At 35.0% G+C, this 22,036-nt stretch overlaps 1 protein-coding gene across 10 annotated transcripts in view; it reads right to left on the bottom strand.

The window, feature by feature from the left end:
• Nucleotides 1–22,036, bottom strand: part of VPS13B (vacuolar protein sorting 13 homolog B (yeast)) — an 805,833-nt gene that overhangs the window by 436,222 nt on the left and 347,575 nt on the right. For 9 of the 10 annotated variants that reach the window (XM_010863525.1, XM_010863528.1, XM_010863522.1 and 6 more), the window contains exon 22: nucleotides 8,460–8,587. In XM_010863525.1, the coding sequence (XP_010861827.1) occupies nucleotides 8,460–8,587 (128 nt within the window). Of the gene's footprint in view, nucleotides 1–8,014; nucleotides 8,042–8,459; nucleotides 8,588–22,036 lie in introns of those variants that run through there. The other variant, XM_010863532.1, reaches the window with a different exon arrangement.

Below are 22,036 nucleotides of genomic sequence, written 5' to 3' on the forward strand. Positions count from 1 at the left end.
GTTATCTTCTTTTCCACAGTGAAATGTTATAAATCTCCATACTTTTCTCATAAATACTTGTCAAGGGAAGACAAGAAAAAAATTCCTAGACTGTAATAAGGATTTCCTCTTTCTAACAAACTATCATGCAACTGATGTTACTTTCTCAATGTCTATAAATAAAACTATAGCCTTCTATGCAAAATTTTAAGCATTAAATGTAGTTGATTACTTTTAACATTAATGTGACTGACAACTGATATGTCTAATATCTACTCTTATTTAATCCTGCAAATAAGCCAGGAAGTTCACTGGACTTGAGAGCGTTAGGTGTATCATGTAACATGATTACTACATCTCTTCTTATACATATATAACTTTCTGGGAGGAAAAAAAATTCAATTGTTCTAGCTTATCTGACTTTCACACTCATACCAAAATCTCACAGAATGTGGGAAGTTGTCTCCTAAAAGGAATAAAACATTATTAGCAAAAGAAGGAGCTCAGGATCTTGCAAATGGAAAATAAACTGTCCATGACATTATGCTGTCCGTTGTCAGAAACTAGCCAAAACACCCAGGAAATGCCATAGGACAGCAACGCAATCTTCAATGTAAAAGTCAAGGAGACTGATTTTGGCAAACACAAGAGTAATGTTCTCCTTTATTAGTGAATCCTAGGCCAGAGTACTTCTATTTTGTCAACCGCATGCCATTGCCAATTATGTCGTTCTGGAACAAAAACGTAATAGACAGAAACTTTGCTGGTGAGTGAACAGAGGAAAACTACAAAAACAATGAGTTTATGCTAATCTATCTTGAAAAGGCCCTCCAATCCAAGTTCATTTTAAAAACTGTTCAAGACTACATTTAGTACTATAAAACAATCGAATTATTATAAAGTATGAAATTCTTTTTCCCATTGAAAAATAAATAGGTTATCATAAATACTGTTGATGTCTTAATGCAACATACATCTTTCTAAAATAATAAAGTACATGAACTTAGCAAATACCAACTTTGGCTCCAAAATCAACTTTCCAGAAACTCTGATTCCAAGCACATTTACTTGTTCAAACTTCCATTAAAAGAATAATCCTTTGATGACTTTAAGTTATGGTGTTTTGTTTAATCTGATGACAACTTCAGGGTTTTCTTTTTTATATTTGGCTCATAAAATGTCTTGGAGAGTGGACACAACTCTTTTAAAAACTCAGTTTTAGGGCCTAGATTTTGATCATTGAATCAGAATCTAGTTTTATTCTGAAGTTTTTCAGAATATACAAACAGTTGAAAATGTCTAAGTATATGGTATGTATAAGACAGGACTGGGACTAGGAGTGAGGTAAGAAAGGTGCCTTGATCATTTTCAAAATAATTTATACAAACGTAAATCATTTAGTACTCCTTTAATTAAATGTTAATTTATACACAAAAAGCTTAGTCAACAAGGAAGATCAGACTAAACTACACTTAAACATGGTTAAGAAGGTAAATGTTATATGTGTACTTAGCCAAAATTACAAACGAAAGAAATATCTTTACTTGTAACTAATCCAGAATGACATACCAGATTAAGTTTATTGTTTGTAAAGCTAATGAAGGCACTGCATCATTACAAAACAAGCCAAAGAACTAAAAGAATCATATAAGAACATGAGAATCGTGCATACCTTGAATATTACTTAATTTAAGCATTTCATATTGCAAATATGCCAAGTAAAGCCCATAGCAAACATTAAGAATCTGACACTGTTGACAATGGCTCCTTGAACTCTTTGACCTTTCCTCCAACATTTCTAATCTTTCGTTTAGGGTTTTCTTTAAGGAAACATTCTCTTCTACCGACTACTTTAGAAATGGTATTCACTTGGCCCATTGCTCTTTCAACTTAACATACTTTTTTGAATTCTCCTAGTTTTAACCATCTGTAGATGATTTCTAAAATTATATTTATATGGTGCATCTCTTCCTTAAACTCAATTATGAATATTCAGTGTAAGAGATAACTGGGTATCTCATACACATTTCAAATACACATGTAAAGTCAAACTCTCAATTTGCCACTAACCCTGAAAGGATGCTGCTCCTATCATATGATTGCATCACTATCTACCCAAACCAGAACCTGGAACACCAACTAGATTCCCTCCTTTTATTCTCCAAATGCATAAGTCACTGGTTCCTGGTGATTTTTACCTTAAGTCTCTCAGGGTTTGCTGTCTAACTTTTCTTATTGCCTAGTGTTTTGAAACCATTGTTCAATATAATTCGCCCATTTCTTTTTTGGTTGTTTGAAGCAGCAAAATAAATCCAGTTCCCGTATCTTCATCCCGGAAAGAGGAGTCTGTTTTCCAGAATATCTTACGTTGTGGAGCATGCATGTATCTACTTTCTGTCATTCAGATGCCCAGTCTTGGATGACGCTTTTCGACCCCATGGACTGCAGCACACCAGGCCTCCCTTTCCCTCACCATCTCCTGAAACTCACCCAAGTTCATGTCTGTGTATCTACTTAATGGCTTACAAATATTATAAAGATTTCTTACACTTGGAATTTTACCTGGAAGATCTTCTTAGAGCCATCAAATAATCAGGTAACCCTAATACTATCTTTCTTAGCCCCCATTACAGTAACTTCTCAAAATGGGATCAAAAAAAGGATATACTAAACTAGTCCACTTTTCTATAGTATCTGAATCGCTAGAAATGAACTACTCTTTGTGAAACCATTGCTCCCCTGTCCATGGAATTCTCCAGGCAAGAATACTGGAGTGGGTTGCCATTCCCTTCTCCAGGGGATCTTCCCAACCCAGGGATGAACCCAGGTCTCCTGCATTGCAGGCAGACTCTTTACTCTTGGAGTCACCAGAGAAGCCACCAGTTTTCTAGTGGAATGGATAAGAGAGAATGAGGTTATTTTTAATACAATTACTTACATCATCATGAAATAATATTTAGGACCAAATTAAACTTCAAACAGCTATACATTTTTTATCACTATTATAATCTGGAGAATGCTATTATGTCATCTAATTCTAAAGATCAATAAATATTAATCTGAGATAGTATCCAAATTCATCACAAACCTGGCAGAGCCTGCCCTAGAAATCCTTTCAATAGATGACATTTACCCTGATAACTCCATTTCTCTTTTGGATGGCAAGAGTTTTATTAGGGATCTATCTAAGAGACACTCCCCACAAGATGCTTCAATACAATGGATATTTGTCTTTTTCCTGCTAGACCAAGAGAACTACTATATTTCTTTTGTCTACTCAGGATCTACCATAATATATAATAAAATTGAGTGCTGAATATGATAATGAATGAAAGAATAATAAATGGAGGGAAACAGAACACTCCATAATGTATTACTAAGCAGCTAGATGTTTAAAAAATAAACAAACAAGTTTATACTGGGGTACTAAAATGTTAACATGCCTCTGAATGTTAAATAAATACTTATGTGCAACAGGAAATTTTTAGAAATACAATGTTTATCAGAAACTATGTATGTACTTTTTTTAACTATGTACTTTTTTTCTCAAAAAGTAAAGGAGGACATATTAAAGAGCAATAGGGCCTTGGAACTAATCCTCAAACTATAGTACACATCTGCATCAACTCTAGTGCCATTTCTGAAAAAAGTACAAAGTACCTAATTTTAAAAAGAAACCTGCTGCAGTCCCTCTACATTAAACTTTTATTTCTATACAAACATACTGCATATGTGTATTTCATACATATGAAATGATTACAATACAAGCTTATTTTGGTATCAAAGCATTTTCACTAGAATAGAGAAGGAAAACTGAGCAAAAAAAAACAAAGGAGTTGTGTTGCCCGGAAAAGAAAGTTGTAGTTAGGTGTCAAAACGGAAGAAATTTTTTGTATTAGGATAGACATCAAAAGTTAAGAGAAGTTAGTATCAAAATGAGAAATTAATATTAAAGTTACTTTAAACAAAATCCCATATTTTTGGAAATTAAGTGTCCATTTTTAAGTGACGGGTGTACCTAAGAAGGCATAACAAGGAGAATTAGAAACTATGTCATAATAGAAATGAAAAGAGAATTTACCAGAATTTGTTGTGTGCAGCTGAAGTTGCTTGATGCAATTAAATACAATATGGAGTTTTGAAATAAGGTATAAAAACAAATAAAAGGGACAGCAGCACAAAATTTTATGAAATTTTAATAAAATATGTACTTTACTTAATAATACTGTATCTTTCTTCTCTGTAATCACCCTATGTGTTTTTCTCAGTCTAACTTTACTGAGGGTTTCAATGGCTAAGTCAAAGATCTCTCGGTAAATGTCAAATTGCACTAGAAAATATAAACGTTATTTAAAAATATGTTTGTATTGATTTCTAACATTATCTGATAGTGATAAGAGAACAGACTCTGTGTAATTTAAAAACCTTTAGAGTACAAAATTTTTGCACTTTGTTTTATGCCCCTGGATATGTTTTCAGTGTCTCCTAACTTACAGTCTATGGGAACTTGAATAGAATTTATATCTTACTATGGTGTTAAAATTATATAAATCTTAATTATTTTGAATTGTATCACAGTGCTTTTCAGGTCTACTATGTCCTTCTACTTCTCTGAATATTCGTCCTATTAATTTTTGACAGTTTGATATTGAAATTCCATATAAAGTCTTAATTTATCTACTAAAAAATTGTAATTTATAGTGGAACTATATGTAATCTTGCTCTGTATTTTTCCAAGTCTCCTATAAATGTGTTCTTATACTTTCATTATTAAAAAAAAAATTAAAAACAAGAAGAAAAATATTAAGAGATGGCCTTGAAAACCTATTATACACTGAGTCTCAGAAAAGAAACTAAGAAAACATACCTTTCCAACCAGTTTTTAGTCCCAGTTTAATGAAATCAAAACACAACTAACTCCTGAGTACAAATGACTTAAGGTACGGTGCTAAAGAAAAACATGATATGAAAGACAAAATGCTAGAGATCTAATAATATTAGGATTATTCCTTTTTTACATGAAGTATTATTTGCATCATACTATAATTTAGAACCTCAGATGGAACTATAATTAAATAAGTTCACGGTTATTTATAAAATTATAGTAGAAATATGTGTGCTCAAATTAGTTACTCATCTTAACTTACTAATCACTTCAGTATTTATATTTATTGACTACCACACAATAAACTGTGGAAAATTCTTAAAGAGATGGGAATAACAGACCACCTTAACTGTCTTCTGAGAAACCTGTATGCAGGCCAAGAAGCAATAGGTAGAATCGGATGTGGAACAACAGACTCGTTCAAAAATTAGGTACGGAGTAACCTGCTTATTTAACTTATATACAGAGTACATGCGAATGCCAGGCTGGAATCAAGATTCCTGGGAGAAGTATGAATAACCTCGATATGCAGATGATACCACCTAATAGCAGATAGTGAAGAGGATCTTAAGAGCCTTTTGATGGAGGTGAAAGAGGAGAGTAAAAAAGCTGGATTAAAACTCAACATTCAAAAAACTAAGATTACGGCATCTGGTCCCATTACTTCAGGGCAAACAGATAGAGAAAAAGTGGAAACAGTAACAGATTTTATTTTCTTGGGCTCCAAAATCAGTCGATGGTGACTGCAGACACAAAATTAAACGATGCTTACTCTCTGGAAGAAAAGCTATGACAAACCTAGACAGCATATTAAAAAGCAGAGACATCACTTTGCTAACAAAGGTCCACAGTAATCAAAACTATGTTTTTTCCCAGTAGTCAGTCACGTACAGATGCGAGAGTTGGACCATAAAGAAGGCTGAATGCCGAAAAACTGATGCTTTGGAATTCTGGTGCTAAAGACTCTTAACAGTCCTTTAGACAGCAAGAAGATCGAACCAGTCAATCCTAAAGAAACTCAACCCTGAATGTTCACTGGAAGGACTGATGCTGAAGCTGAAGTCCCAATACTTTGGCCACCTGACGCAAAGAGCCGACTCACTGGAAAAGACCCTAATGGGAAAGATTAAAGGCAAGAGGAGGAGGGTAAGACAGAGGATGCAGTGGTGGATGGCATCACTGACTCAATGGACATGAGTTTGAGCAAACTCCAAGAGACAGTGAAAGACAGGGAAGCCTGGCATGCTGCAGTCCCTGGAGTCACAAAGAGTTGTATACAATTTAGCAAAACAACAACAAAATATACCATAGACTACTCTTTTCAGAAGATTACAAAATAACACATAAAAAGATGATGGGTATTACTCATCAGGGAAAAAAGCATATATTTCATAGGTCACTTAAATAGTAGAAATAATGTGTTAAATCAATCAGTAAAATTAGAGGAGCACAGAACGGTTAGTAAGGCATTAAACAGAAAAAGAAGAAATAAAAAACTTTATTTTCTTGTGACCACAGACCAGAGTAAGCTAAGAATACAGACTGAGGTTGAACAACTTCAGAAAAAATGAATAAAACTGAGATACAACTGCCCAGGTATCACCCTTATTCCCATCAGCAATGTATCTCCCCTGAGATTAAAGATTTTATTGTAAGAAAAGCTACATATAGTTAAGTGAATAAATACAGTCATCAGAAGCAAAACCACACCTACTCTAGCTTGCTCTATCATGCGTCATAGTTAAATATTAATACAAGGACTGGGTGATACACAATGAAAGAGAACCTAAGGATACAGTCTTTTACTATAGACTAAAGAAAGTAACATTGACTATAAATATTCAGCAACATCTTAGGAGTACTGTCTATTTTCTGCTTCTATAATCAATCTCAATCAATGTAAGTGAAGTCTCTCAGTCGTGTCCGACTCTTTGCAACCCCATGGACTGTAGTCTACCAGACTTCTCCATCCATGGGATTTTCCAGGCAAGAATATTGGAGCGGGTAGCCATTTCCTTCTCCAGGAGATCTTTCCAGCCCAGAGACTGAAACCCAGTCTCCCACATTGTAGGCAGATGCTTTACCATCTGAGCCACCAGGGAAGTCAATGTAAAGACACTGAATATTTCCTGCATTCACGGAATCTCACCTTCCTGTCTCATCTGATGCCACCAATGCATCAGAGGATAGTAGAGAGGAATACAACTAAGTCAACAAAATGAGTTACTAGGATAATATTAATAGCATAAGGCCTCAGGCTGGCAGAGACTGTAGGACACAGCTGAACCTGTGGACAAAGTCATTTTTCCTTTAAGCTGAGAGTTAAAACAATAACAAAGAATCACAAAACATACTTTCTCTCTCCCCCTCTTCTCTTAATTTTATGTAAGTATCATACTCAAAAAAGAGAGGCTGTAATAGATTGCCAAAGTCACCAGATCTTGTATTAAACAGTACTTTAAATACAGTAGACCCGAACAGCACTGATCCCTTGCAGCAGAAAATCCATATATAACTTTACAGTCTACCCTTTGTATTCACTGTTCTGAATCCACGGGTTTAAGCAACCATAGATCACGAAGAACTGAGGTATCCAAAAAAAAAAAAAATTCACGTATAAATGGACCTATACTATTCAAACCCATGTTATTCAAGGGTCACCATGGGAATTAATCATATTCACATACTGATACCAGATTTTGGATATGTTTTAGACGTTATTTCTAAAAAGTGATTTTAAAAGTTTTCATTATACTTATCAAACTGAATTATAGCTAGGCATAGATGTTTGGATCACTTTTCTACACAGCATAACAAATTACCACAAACCTAGCAGCTAAGAACAGCATATATGTATTATCTTGCACTTTATGTGGGTGAAGCATCCTGGTATAATTTTGCAGATCATCGACCTTACTCTTTGTTTTTCATAAGGTGAGAGCAATATTCTTCTGCAATTTTCAACATCTTGAATAGAAGTAGAAGGTCCCAATACTTAGATATTACTGTCTGGTACACATAAAATTCTATAAAGATGCCTCTGTTATCAGTCTGTCATATCTTATCTCAAGGAAAAAAGTCTATATGAAAACTTAAAAATGGTTGCAGCACACTTACCCAGTTTCTATTAAATGGAGATAAGCATTTAATTGTGTATTTCCATCGTTAAAACATGATCTGGAAGATGTGTAATTCAGTAAGATTAAATTGTGTATATTTAAAAGTGAAAAGTGATAAAATTTAGTAACAATAGTTATAATTAATATTTTCATATTTAATATGTAGTCAGGTAGGAAAAATAATTAGGTAATCATTTTAATTTAATTTAAGCTTTTATTTCAGTACTGAAATATGTATGCTATTGGTATATTGACCATTACTGCATAATTTTGTAACTCTATCAGGAACAGCATATGCATTTCTTATCATTTTGTTATTAATCTGCAAAGAGCACCAATAATTTTCATTTAAATTGTGAAAGTGAGGTTGTATATGTGAGTGTCACCAATGAGAAAATTTTTATTGATCTTAAAAACACTGAAAATTAAAAGGCAACAGAGAAATTAAACCATGGTATTTCTAACTTTCATTTTACCTGCAGTGTTAGACTCTTAACCGCATTCCATACTACTCCAATGAACTCTTTCATTCTTTCTTCAGGACTTCTACAGCCTTCAGTTATGGTCAGCACGGCTTTAACAGGAACTGACAATGGTCTGGATTCTAAGAATAAGAACAGGTAGGATAATTTAATAGAAATGTACCATGTAGTTTCACATAAATATACAGAAAATATTTCTACTATTACTTCTTCCCTTGTTTAAAATTTTAAAATATATGAGATTATAAAATATATTAGATCATATTAACTGAAAAAATTATTTATTTTTACAATTACTCCAAATCAAAAAAAAACAATCTGTTAATAGTCAAGAGAGTGAAGATGACTCTTTTTCAGAGACTGATGACTGGGATGTCGGTTTATGGAGTAACAGTAATGCTCTATTTTTTGAATACATGGATGTGTTTACATTGTGTAAATTTACTTAATTATAACCTAACAATCCATGAATTTCTCAGTATGAAGTTAAAACATAAATAAAAATGTTATTGAAAAAGAAAACTGAACTTCCTTCACCCAGAATTAATAGAAAATGTGTCTTCCCAAATGTGAATTTTCCTGAGAATAAAAGCTTACTCATAGTATCTCTCTACTTAAAACACTGGTTTTGATAGTAAACAAAAGAAGCACTCGGCTTCCTCGGTGGCTCAGACAGTAAAGAACCTGACTGCAATGCAGGAGACCCAGGTTTGATCCCTGGGTTGGGAAGATTCCCTGGAGAAGGGAATGGCTACCCTAATACAGTATTCTTGTCTGGAGAATTCCATGGAGAGAGCAGCCTGAAGGGCTATAGTCCATGGGGTCACAAAGATTTGGACATGACTGAGCAACTGACACTTTCATTTTCACTTTCAAAAGAACTGATCACATAAAAACCAGGTAATGTTACAAGAATTTTCTTTGTCTAAAATGAAGAACTTAGAGAAATTCAATAATTTTTATAATGAAAATTTCAGAAATCAAAGAATAATTTATAACAATATATGTGGACATATATATATGTTACATTTTAGATGGAGAAGCTCTATACAGTCAACAAAAACAAGACAGGAGCTGATTGTGGCTCAGATCATGAACTCCTGATTACCAAATTCAAACTTAAATTGAAGAAAGTAGGGAAAACCACTAGACCATTCAGGTATGACCTAAATCAAAACCCTTATGATTATACAGTGGAAGTGAGAAATAGATTGAAGGGCCCAGATCTGATAGATAGAGTGCCTGATGAACTATGGAATGAGGTTCGTGACATTGTACAGGAGACGGGGATCAAGACCATCCTCATGGAAAAGAAATTCAAAAAAGCAAAATGGCTGTCTGGGGAGGCCCTACAAATAGCTATGAAAAGAAGAGAAGTGAAAAGCAAAGGAGAAGAGGAAAGATATAAGGATCTGAATGCAGAGTTCCAAAGAATAGCAAGAAGAGATAAGAAAGCCTTCCTCAGCGATCAATGCAAAGAAATAAAGGAAAACAACAGAATGGGAAAGACTAGAGATCTCTTCAAGAAAATCAGAGATACCAAGGGGACATTTCATGGAAAGATGGGCTCGATAAAGGACAGAAATGGTATGACCTAACAGAAGCAGAAGATATTAAGAAGAGATGGCAAGAATACACAGAAGAACTGTACAAAAAAGATCTTCACAACCCAGATAATCACGATGGTGTGATCACTGACCTAGAGCCAGACATCCTGGAATGTGAAGTGGGCCTTAGAAAGTATCACTACTAACAAAGCTAGTGGAGGTGATAGAATTCCAGTTGAGCTATTCCAAATCCTGAAAGACGATGCTGTGAAAGTGCTGCACTCAATATGCCAGCAAATTTGGAAACGCAGCAGTGGTCACAGGACTGGAAAAGGTCCGTTTTCATTCCAATCCCAAAGAAAGGCAATGCCAAAGAATGCTCAAACTACCACACAATTGCACTCATCTCACACACTAGTAAAGTAATGCTCAAAATTCTCCAAGCTAGGCTTCAGCAATATGTGAACCATGAACTTCCAGATGTTCAAGCTGGTTTTAGAAAAGGCAGAGGAACCAGAGATCAAATTGCCAACATCCGCTGGATCATGGAAAAAGAGCATTCCAGAAAAACATCTATTTCTGCTTTATTGACTATGCCAAAGCCTTTGACTGTGTGGATCACAATAAACTGTGGAAAATTCTGAAAGAGATGGGAATACCAGACCACCTGACCTGCCTCTTGAGAAATCTGTATGCAGGTCAGGAAGCAACAGTTAGAACTGGACGTGGAACAACAGACTGGTTCCAAATAGGAAAAGGAGTATGTCAAGGCTGTATATTGTCACCCTGCTTATTTAACTTATATGCAGAGTACATCATGAGAAACGCTGGATTGGAAGAAGCACAAGCTGGAATCAAGATTGCCGGGAGAAATATCAATAACCTCAGATATGCAGATGACACCACCTTTATGGCAGAAAGTGAAGAGGAACTAAAAAGCCTCTTGATGAAAGTGAAAGTGGAGAGTGAAAAAGTTGGCTTAAAGCTCAACATTCAGAAAACGAAGATCATGGCATCCGGTCCCATCACTTCATGGGAAATAGATGGGGAAACAGTGGAAACAGTGTCACAATTTATTTTTTTGGGCTCCAAAATCATTGCAGATGGTGACTGCAGCCATGAGATTAAAAGACGCTTACTCCTTGGAAGGAAAGTTATGACCAACCTAGATAGCATATTCAAAAGCAGAGACATTACTTTGCCAACAAAGGTTCATCTAATCAAGGCTATGGTTTTTCCTGTGGTTATGTATGGATGTGAGAGTTGGACTATGAAGAAGGCTGAGTGCCGAAGAATTGATGCTTTTGAACTGCGGTGTTGGAGAAGACTCTTGAGAGTCCCTTGGACTGCAAAGAGATCCAACCAGTCCATTCTGAAGGAGATCAGCCCTGGGATTTCTTTGGAGGGAATGATGCTGAAGCTGAAACTCCAGTACTTTGGCCACCTCATGTGAAGAGTTGACTCACTGGAAAAGACTCTGATGCTGGGAGGGATTGCGGGCAGGAGTAGAAGGGGACGACAGAGGAGGAGATGGCTGGATGGCATCACTGACTCGATGGACGTTGAGTCTGAATGAAATCCGGGAGTTAGTGATGGACAGAGAGGCCTGGCATGCTGCGATTCATGGGGTCGCAAAGAGTCGGACACGACTGAGCTACTGAACTGAACTGAACTGATACATGTAATTGATAGGGTGCTATTTTAAATACTATAAAATAAATGACTCAGATCTTGGTTTTCAAGACTTTTACTAAGCTAAATTTGATAATCATTGAACAGTCTCCAAACTAAGTGCTACCACATCATCACTATGAGAATGACAAGTGCTATTATCTACTCATACTTTCCCTTTCCGCTCTATTTGGTTCACATATTTGCATTTATAGTAGATTCAAAGTATCTTAAGGGCATGGAACATAAACCTTTTATTCTCATGCTAATAATACCACAGCCTACCACAGTATACACATTCAGTTCAGTTCAGTCGCTCAGTCGTGTCTGACTCTTTGCAACCCCATGAATCGCATCACGCCAGGCCTCCCTGTCCATCACCAGCTCCCGAAGTTCACTCTGACTCACGTCCATCGAGTCAGTGATGCCATCCAGCCATCTCATCCTCTGTCGTCCCCTTCTCCTCCTGCCCCCAATCCCAAGAAACATTCAAAAATGTTTGTTAAAAAAAAAAAAAAAGAAGAGATCCATGGAGAGAGATCCATGGAGGTGGAGCATTCTAGGCAGATGGGAACAACACTGCAAAGCACCAAGATGGGAGTGTACTTAGGAATTTTCAAGAAACCATACAAAAGCAAGGATGGTTAGAACAAAGTAAAAATGACAGAAGCAAGAGACAAGGTCAGAGGTACCAATAGGGACCAAATCACACAGGGCTTACACAGGCTGTGGTAAGGAGGTTGGGTTTTATTTTGAGACAGGATATGACTCTAAACAGTCTTGAAATTAATGGACATATTTTGAGAGAAGTCTCTGGTTACTATGTAGAAAACGGTCTACATAAATATTAAAACAAGAAGACAGGTTGTGAGAGGTGGTAGTAGCAACAGAGCTAACAAGAATGGAGAATTTCTGTATTGTTTTCAAAGATACAGCCAACAAATTTACTGATGGATTATAACTACAATAAGAGAGAAAAGTAAAGCAAGGATAACTCCAAGGTTTTATATTTGATCAACTGGAAGAATGGCACTAGAGGGGAGAGGAAAAGGAAATATAGTTTTATACCTATCAGGCTAGGATTTCCATTACAAGTTCAAATGAAGATATCAAAGTGTCATATGGATAAATAACAAAAAATGGAAAAAATATGAACAAATAATTCATACAAAACATAATTTGGCCAAAAAACTTACTAAGATATGATCAACTTTCCTAATAATAAAATAAAAATTAAGGCAACAATCAGATATTCTTTTCAACTGTCATGTCGGAAACATTTTAAACAGTTAATTTGTATTTTTAAAAACATCTGACATCATTAAAGCCCTTTGTTAGAATGTTTCATATACTGGGACTATAAGGATAGCCTGCAGAGTGAAATTACAAGACAGGATATTTAAACATGCAAGTTTTTCTACAAACTAATTCCATTTCTAAAAACCTATGCTACAGAAATACTAAAACATATGACATGTGAGATTCAATCAATAATTTGAAAAATGTTTAGTATCAGCAGTATTATTTGAAATAGTGAAAAAAAGGGAGAGAAGGAAGGAGGAGAAAGGAGAGGAAGAAAATGCTAAGCAATTAATATCCATCAAAAAAGATATGGTTAAATTAACTTTGAAATACTTGTGATAGGATTGTATTTCAAACATTTAAAAAGAGGAACAGTTCAACATATGACAGAAATCATATTTTTGATACACTGTGATGTGAAAATATATGTATTTCTGTAGAAGAATCCACATGTTTTTAAAACAGTATGTGAGGTTGAGCCTGTGTTTATCTCATTAACACATAGTTATAGAGAGATAAAACACAAACCCTTCACAGAGGTTACCTTTGAAGACAGTAAAATGGAATTGTATGAGGGGTAAGAGGGGAGGAGGTTTTTAACTTTTTACTGTATATTTCAGAATTAATATTTTACAACAGCAAGTCACGTCTGACTCTTTGCGACCCAGACTGTAGCCTGCCAGGCTCCTCTGTTAATGAGATTCTCCAGGCAAGAATACTGGAGTGGGTTGCCATGCCCTCCTCCAGGGGATCTTCCCAACCCAGGGTCAGAACCGAGGTCTCTTGCATTGCGGGTGGATTCTTTACCATCTAAGCCATAAGGGAAGCCCAAGAATGCTAGAGTGGGTAACCTAACCCTTCCCCAGGGATCTTCCCAACCCAGGAATTAAACTGGGGTCCTCCCCCATGGCAAGTGGATTCTTTAGCACCTGAGTTACCAGGGAAGCCCCATTTTAAAATAAAACACACCTTAATTTACTTTCCACTCACCTGGACCTTATAGTTATTCTTATATCTTAGCAGGTATGAGAAGAATATGGCAACATAAACTTATTGTAGAACTCTGCCGATTTAAATAACTAAATTAAATGTAGACCAACCATATGCATGCACACAGATGCTACAGAAGCTTTACTCATAACTATCAAAACCTGGAAGCAACCAAGATGTCCTTTAGAAGGTGAGCTGCCAGATAAACTGTGGTACACTTAGAAAATGGATTATTATTCATTAATAGAAATGAGCAAAAAAAACACATGGAGTAAATTTAAATACATATTTCTAAGTGAAAGAGGCCCATCTGAAAAGGCTACGTACTGAATGCTTCCAACTATGTGACAATCTGGAAAAAGCATAACTATGGAGATAATAAAAAGATTAGCAGAGAAGTTAAGGAGAGAAGAGCAATAGGCAGAGCAAAGAGAATTTTTGGGGCATTGAAACTACTCTGCATATCACTATATTGGAGTGTGTATGTTGTTATATACATTTGTTCAAACAGAAGAATATATTACACCATGAGTGATCCCTATTGAGAAATAAGGACTTTGGATGATAATGATGGATCAGTATAAATCCATCAAGTATAACAACATACCACTTTGGTGGGGTTTTTGATAATGAGGAAGACTACACACGTGTGGGGCAGTAGATACGTGAGAAATCTCTGAACCTTCCCCTCAATTTAAATGCAAGCCTAAAACTGCTCTAAGAAAATAAATTCTAAAAATATAAATAATTTTTTAAAATGCAGGCCAAATTTTAAAACTCCTTGAAACCATGGATACCAAAGGTTTCCACAAAAGCTGCTTACGGTCAAATTTTAAAAATCTACTGATAGAGAATATTAGTGTTGTATAAATAATGTTATTACAATTTGAAAATAAAACCATCTAATAAATGTTAATATTATCAAGCAGACTGGACACCATTACCTGACTGTTAAGTGATAGATATTTCAAGTCACTACACACCAAAAGCTGTATTTGCTGATATTATGATTTAAGAAATTATACGAGGTGTTGAAATCTCTATGTGGCTTAGAAGTGTTTCCAAAAAGCTATGAAAAATATAATCAGTTTAAAAAATCTCTTTAAGTAGACTGACCTGGCTATTAGAAGTATAAAAGCACCTATTTTAGATACACTAATTTTCAATCCATCATATTCATATTATCAAAAGACAACAGAATAGGAAGACAAGCTAGTATTTTCAAAAGATAATTTTTTTTGTAATTATGTACATTTTACAGGTAGCACAGTTATACTCTATAAAACTGCCAATTTTGAACCATACTTTAACCAAAATGTCTGTAACATCTACTACATGCTGGGGACTAATCTAATGTCAGAAGTTAATGATAAGTACATCTAAAGTCAAGAATACTACTCATGTTAAATGCTGCATTGTGTAATAAGAAGTTCATTAAATTACTTTAGAGAATAGTAATTAAAAATTAACTGATATAAGACAAGATACAGAAGATATAGAAAAAACTTGAAGATTACCAGATCTGAAACAAAGTGACTTTCCTTTTTTAATCACAATAAACATATTGTTTTAGTTCTACCTTAAACATCATTTCCTGAGAAACAGTCACTGAATTCTCCAAATTAGATTTGGCCCTTTCTTTATAATCTCATAGAATTCTGACATAATTCTGTATTTTTAATTCTTCATGGTATAATGCAAAAGTCTGAATATTTGTTTCTCCAAAGGAAGCAGAAGAGCACAGTAATACTGTACAACAATTAAATGCAGTGGTTAATAGTTGGACTTCAAAGATACATTCTGCCTGCCCCTCCCCCACTACTCTTACTCTTTCAATGAGAAATGATCTTTATGTATGTATTTATTAATCTAACACCACCTAGATAAAATTGGCTGAAAAAGCATAAAGCTTGAAACTCCAAGCCGCAGAAGTAAATGTCTATATTTTTTTGCCTCCGTATATCACTCAATGATTTACATCAGAACATCCTTTTACCTTCTCATGGCTGAACTGGAACCTGGTAACAATTACTTAAAGTCAGTATGTCAAAAACCTCCGTTCTTATTTTGAGGATTTAAATAATGGTGTCAATGGCTAAACGGTAACTCTGAGCACCCTACAGTATATCTAGAACAATGGCACAAAATAATGACATTTGATACCAATTGGTTTATGTTCCTGAAGTTCAAGATTCTCATCATAACAAGGTTACTTAGTGATACCAAGGAATCAAAAAACATTTGTTCAATGACGGTAGAATTCAGCTCTCAGAGTAAAGTGTTCCTCAGAATTAAGTCGTTTCTGTTTCAAGCTTCTAACATCTGTTGCATAAGAGTCTTAGAGAGGTCCTGTAACAAAAGTTGGCCAACTCTGGTTTTTGGTCGATAAGGAAGGAGGACTTCTAATGGGAAATTAAGAAAGAAAAATTCCTATAGCAATTTTTCCTTTAAACATAAGACTTCTAACCACCAATTTATATAATTATGTACTTTATTCAGTAAAATGCAATTCAGTTTTCATAGTGCTAAAACCAAGACAATATTCATTTCATTGCAAGGACAATCCATGTTTCCTATATTCATTTCATGTAGCACCATGAAATAATAAGAATGTCTTGCTCAGTAAGCATTAGTTGAAATCAATCATTAATATTTTAAAAAGAGAAAAAAATCATATGTGTATCTTCTTTAAATAAATCTTTCCCTAGTAGTGTAGTGACATTGTTTTTAAAAAGCACCTTTGTTAAAAAAAAAAAAAAAACACGGAGAAAAAGCACCTTTGTGTAAGGTACATATTTATGATTTATAGTTTCATTTAAGTTTTAAATATTCACCAAGAAAAAAAACTGTGTCAATCTTTAGTTTCCCCTTTATGTTATTGGGAAATCAAGTTGTTCAGTCATGTATTTACTCTTAATTTTACTGGCCCAAGTCCTTAAAATGGCTCATAAATTCCTACAGAATCAGGATCCCCACTGTCCTTTTCACTTCCCCTTCAATCCCTCTTCCCAGGACTTTCTGCTTCAGATTGTCCTCCTTGCTATTTCTTGAAGGCAAGACTACTGGAAAAACATACTGGATTGAAGAACACAGCAGAAGAGGAATCATACCACTTGACTCTCAATCCCCCAATTTCTTAATCTGAAGGAGATCTCATAGGATTTAGGGAATCACAACACAACAAAAATAAAAGCAGATTTGTGTATCTTCTTATATTGCTATTCTTCCATTCCACTGGTATGGCTTAGAAAACACTTGAAAATGCGATAGAGGAAACTGCTATCCCCTTCCAAGACTTATGAGCTATGGAAAGTTGCTTAGTTCAATTCAATAAGCATTACTGAGTGCCTAGTTTTGCAAGGACCTTCAGAAACAAAGATAAAGATAAATAAAAGATGGAGATTATGTCTTTGAGGAGTTTACAGTGGAAAGACAGAAATGAATGAATAACAAATTTACTAAATGGATATATTGGCACAGACCTATTTTAGAAAATTTTATCATTATGTGGAGAAGGAAATGGCAACCCACTCCAGTATTCTTACTTGGAGAGTTCCATGGACAGGAGCCTGGCAGGCTACAGTCCATGGGGTCACAGAGTCAGACACAACTTAGTGACTGAGCCTGCACCACAAACGCATAGCTACAGAAAAGAATTGTTAACTCACTCATAATCCTAATAATGACTTTGATGTCACTGGAAAGAAATACACTTTTTGCAAAAGGTAAGAAAAATAAAAGCTGTTACCTCTCCCAAATATTTGAAAAATATCCCTGGGGAATGTGGAAACAAATTTGAAAAGTTACAGGATGTCAATTTAAATCAATAAAAGATGGAAGATAAATAAGGCTAAGGAATGTGATTATTAAGTCCCTAAATAAAAATAACTAAAGAAATAGAATTTATTCATTCATGAAGCCATTATTTACTCAGTTTGCTCAATGCCAGAAATAGCTGTTAGATTCTGGGAATACAAATGTGAGTAAGTCAAACACAGTATGATAAGCATTATGAGGACAGAAAAGAGGTACTAAGGTAGAGAAGCTTGGAAGAATGGCACAGACCTATTTTAGAAAGACTGAAAGGGAAAAGTTTCTTTATTGAGAAGACAACATTTAAATACAAACTTAATAGTTATGAAAACAGCAATAGAAGCAATAGAAACAGAACATGCAAAAGATCCCAGGCAAGAAAAAGCACGCAGTTTTTGAAGAAGTGAAAGATGATCGATGTAACGCAAAATGACAAAAGATGAAACGAAAGAAGCCTAGAGAGAGATGATCAGGTCAGACTTTATCAGCCTTGGTAAGGAGTGTGGATTCTACCTTAAGTGCAACAGGAAGTCACAAAAGCATTTCAAGTAGGGAATAAAATGATCCAATTTAGATTTTTAATAAGATGACTCTTGCTGTCATCTAGACAACAGATGATAAAATAATCTGGAAATGACACTAGGGAGACTAATCAGGATACCCTTACATTATCCTATATAAGAATTATGCAATTCTGACTAGGGAAGCAGCATACAAACAGACTGAAACAAAAACACTAAGAATAATTTGGAGGCAGAACAGATAGAGCAAGGAGATACTAAAGATGAGTCCTGGGTTTCAGCCTTGAGCAACATGGTCAATGGTGGTAAGGGGAGGTACAGAGTTGGACAGATTTGATACAAGTTTGGCTTTAAGGACCTGTAAGATACCCAAACAGAGCTGTCCAGGGAACTGAACCTGAGACACCTTAAAAAAAAAAGAAGAAAATAGAAGAAAAGAAGCAATAAAGCAAGTTAGTTAAAACAAATGTAAAATAGAAAGATCATCAGTATGAAATAAATGTTATTATATAGACATAAATGGAAATATTGGGTTTTAAGTCAGCTGTAGAATGATTATCATCAAATAAACAAGAAAAAATAAAACTACATTGCAGTGTCAAAACCTAATGAATAAAATAAGCTTCACTTTGCTTGAAGTCTATACCTTTCCTCTTAAAATGCAAACATAAAAGATGTGATCGTATGTTTTATCTGAATTACATTTTACCATACACATATACAGAACTTTCACATATCTTACTTAAGACTTAAAACTGTGAGATAGTTGGGTACACTTATTACCATATTACAAATGAATAAATTGCGGCTATCTGAGGTTAGCTTAACATGGGAGGGGAACTGGGTTAAAACCGTTTATTTTTGCCACTAATCTACTGGTTTTCCTACTATACCTTCATAATTCTTGATCTATATTGCACACTGATCATGGTTTTTGGCAACTCTATTTGGCAATGGCGTTTCCTGGTGGCTCAGCTGGTAAAGAATCTGCCTGCAATGAAGAAGACAATTCCTGGGTTGGGAAGATATGCTAGAGAAGGGATAGGCTACCCACTCCAGTATTCATGGGCTTCCCTGGGGGCTCAGCTGGCAAAGAATCCACCTGCAATGTGAAAGACCTGGGTTCGATCCCTGGGTTGGGAAGACTCCCTGGAGAAGGGAAAGGCTACCCACTCCAGTATTCTGGCCTGGAGAATTCCATGGACTGTACAGTCCATGGGGTTGCAAAGAGTTGGACATGACCGAATGACATTCACTCACTCACTGTTTGGCAATATAAAATGAAATAACCTAGAGAAAAAGTGACCTTTACATAGTAATGTTATTTTAAAATTTCTGTAGTTTGGATAATATATAAACCTTTAAGCAACTTGCCATAAGAATGGCAATGATGCCTGAGACTTTTCTTTAAAATACAAATTACATTTGATACTATCACTCCTGAAAGCCCCTTGGGAAATAATGGCTTTTGGATTCTGCAAGGCAGCGTGACATGGCATGCAAAATTGCATCTCATGCCGAGCCAACCAGGAAAATATATGTCATCACTATGTGACATTCAGAATTTCATCTGGAAACTATAATCTTGTTCTGACTGCAAAAGAAGGGAAAAAAGACTGCATATAGAACAATTTGGTTGAATTTTTGCTGAATTCTTGCCAGTTTGTATAAAATATTAGAATAACTCATTTCCAAAGAAGACCATACATTTAAAAACCTTTCCATGTACTTAATATCACCATATATCCTCAAAGAACTTCAAAATTAGCTGACAAATTTTAAATTGTGTAATAATTCGAATTAATGAATCTGCTTAAAAACTGTTTATAATGATAGTTTCAAAATTAATAAATTCTGCAAGGTAGAACTTTATTTTCAAAACTATATATAACAGAACATCTCCTAATTCCTTTTCCCCATGTGAATAAACTATAGGTTGAGAAACAAAACAAATGAACACCTGCTATAAAGTTTGCAATCTTATGCATCCCATGTCTTTCTCTTCTAAATTATTTTTCACCCTTCCCTCCATTCATGGATGCAATACCATCAAAATTCACTTACACTATTCCTATCAAAACAGAAACGCATAAATGTGATTTAGTCTAAATGTTATGCAATCAACATTTTGCGTTTTAAAACTACTGTGATTAAGCATAAAATGAAAAATTAGTAGATGTAAATTGAGATAGATGATTGTCTTTCAAAAATTATCCCCAGGAGCCATGTTTCTGCTATTCCTACATTTTCTGGTATCCATATCTCACACCCTTGAACACAGAGGTTGGACATTTGACCCAAGCTGGGCTGCCACTGGCCAAGTCATAATGACTAACCTCCTTGACCACAGTGATTGTCTAAGATGTGTGTACATGAGCCAAGAAAGCCCAAAGAAAACTGCTTCTGATATTTTTTCAACAGGTTCTGGACCATATCACTGTCTCCTTGATCAGAATTAAGTATTTGACTCCAGAGGTACCACAGCCATGCTAGGTCAAATACACACACATACACATAGTAAGAGAGAGATAAATCAACATGAAAAGACAAGAATCCTCACGGTGTGGAATTGAATTCTAAGCCATTCCAAAGACAAGATTTGTATTGTATTTGTCTTTCTTACCATTTTGGTTATCAGAATCAATCGATTTCCCCCCTCCCCTTTTCTTATAACTTAAAATTACTTGAATACAGTTTTTCTCTCTTGCTATCAGAGAGTCCTTCCTAATTTAGAAATGTAAATTCCTTCTCCAGTAAGGGAATGTCCTATCAGTTAGGAGAAAATGAGGCAATGTTAGTAGTTCTACCTGAACAGACCTTGTAGTAACATTACATAGCCTACATAGGCTGCAAAGTGCTACAACATGATTTAAACATACCATTGGGCTTACTTCCTCAAGAACTATTCACCTTCATGCCCAGCCTAGCTTATCTGGCTCTCACTTCTTCCATTTCCACATTTACTGGTCATTATACCAATGACTTTCTGCCTAAGCTGCATGTTTGTGGAGATGTTATTGATTTTTTTTTATTCCTTTAATCACTTCTCCATTCCAGAATTCTTGAACTATATTACCCAATAATTTGTTTAGTTTAATTTGGCTCCTTGGGACCCTCCCACCTGGACCACATATGATGGACTCTCTCTGTTTTGTGTTTTGGATCCCAATACAGCAGTGTCCCCAAATGTGACGCATAAAACTACAAGACCATCTACTGAGCTACAGGGGATGTATATGAGAATACTCACTCATACTTACTTTTATTCAAAAGTAAGGACATGCACTTAATATTTAGTAAAGTGGAAAAACACTGTGTATCTTTCCCATGACAGAAGAAAGCACGTTAACACTACATTGAATACACTGAAGGAAGAGAAGACATTCAGTAACGGGAAGGAACTGGTACTCTTCTGTTTCGGTTAACTGATGCATATTACAATTTACATACACACATTTAATCAAATTGACAAATTTTAGTATCTACACTTAGTGAAATTAAATTATCTACTTTATCTACTATAAATTATTCCTCACAATTTGGATACTTTTAAAAGATTCCTGTAAAACACAAAGGGCCAAACATATGAGTTAAAGATACCACTAACAAAAAAATAACAAATAAAGATGCCACTAACTTATTTAAAAGAATAAGGCAACATCTTTCCACTAATTTAGAAGAATATCTTATTTATACAAGCAAGACAGAAATGTACTAGACCTTTTTA

Source organism: Bison bison, unplaced genomic scaffold (assembly GCF_000754665.1).
Source record: "Bison bison bison isolate TAMUID 2011002044 unplaced genomic scaffold, Bison_UMD1.0 scf7180017864491, whole genome shotgun sequence".
Taxonomy (NCBI): Eukaryota; Metazoa; Chordata; class Mammalia; order Artiodactyla; family Bovidae; genus Bison; species Bison bison.